The following is an 866-nucleotide window of genomic DNA, read 5'->3' on the forward strand; positions in this document are numbered from 1 at the left end:
ACGACGTTTAACATTTCGATAGAAGATCCATTTTTTGTCATCAGTCACAAGTCTATCTAAAAAGGGTGAAATGAGTTCGCGAGAATGGAGAGAAGAGAAGATGTCAACTCGGGATTTGCGATTGCTTTCGGACAATTCATGAGGCACCCATTTTTTATGTTTAGGAACCTTTCCAAGTTGTTGAAGATGACGATGAACAGTTGTATGGTTTGAACTAAGCTTTATTGCCAATTCTTCAACTGATAATGCAGGATTTTCTTCCAGTAATGCCTCAAGGCATCAAACTCAACTGGACGTTCGATCTTCATCTTCAAGGCTGAAATCTCCACTTCTGAATTTTGCAAACCATCTTCTGCAAGTTCTTTCATTCAAGCATTCTTTCCCATAAACTGAGTGTATGTTTCGAATAGCTTTGACTGCAGAGTTTCCTTTTCTGTTCTCATAAAGCATTATGTGCCTCAAATGCTCTTTGGATACTTCCATGTTAGAAAGGGTTTTAATCAAAGAAATTTTAATTCTATTATTCTGTGAAATATTTAATTAGTTTAAATGTACACAAAGGCATAAAAATAATTTTTAATTCCATTAGACATTCTAAAATACTATTAAATTTCACTCAATTTTAAAAAAGGTAAAATCGGACAGAACTTATGGTATGACCTGATATATACATCCTATACACAGCTATACACGTACATGGACGCGCCTGCATTCATACACCCACACACACATACATTATACATACATACACATGACTATAAAACGTTTTCATAATTTTTTTCCTTAATTATCTTTTCTGTTTCAGGTAACAACAGCTGGGGGTGTGACATGTGTAATAAAGTTTACAAAAATGTGAAAATTCTAAT

General features: G+C 33.9%; 1 protein-coding gene across 2 annotated transcripts in view; it reads left to right on the forward strand.

Annotated features, from left to right (window-relative positions):
- The window catches only part of LOC106867514 (uncharacterized), a 23,405-nt gene extending 22,539 nt beyond the window's left edge, over positions 1-866 (forward strand). For both annotated transcript variants that reach the window (XM_014912402.2, XM_014912401.2), the window contains exon 4: positions 806-866. In XM_014912402.2, the coding sequence (XP_014767888.1) occupies positions 806-856 (51 nt within the window). In that variant the 3' untranslated portion in view covers positions 857-866. The remainder of the gene's footprint in view (positions 1-805) is intronic.

The sequence above is a fragment of the Octopus bimaculoides genome, chromosome 2, assembly GCF_001194135.2.
Source record: "Octopus bimaculoides isolate UCB-OBI-ISO-001 chromosome 2, ASM119413v2, whole genome shotgun sequence".
In the NCBI taxonomy this organism is placed as follows: Eukaryota; Metazoa; Mollusca; class Cephalopoda; order Octopoda; family Octopodidae; genus Octopus; species Octopus bimaculoides.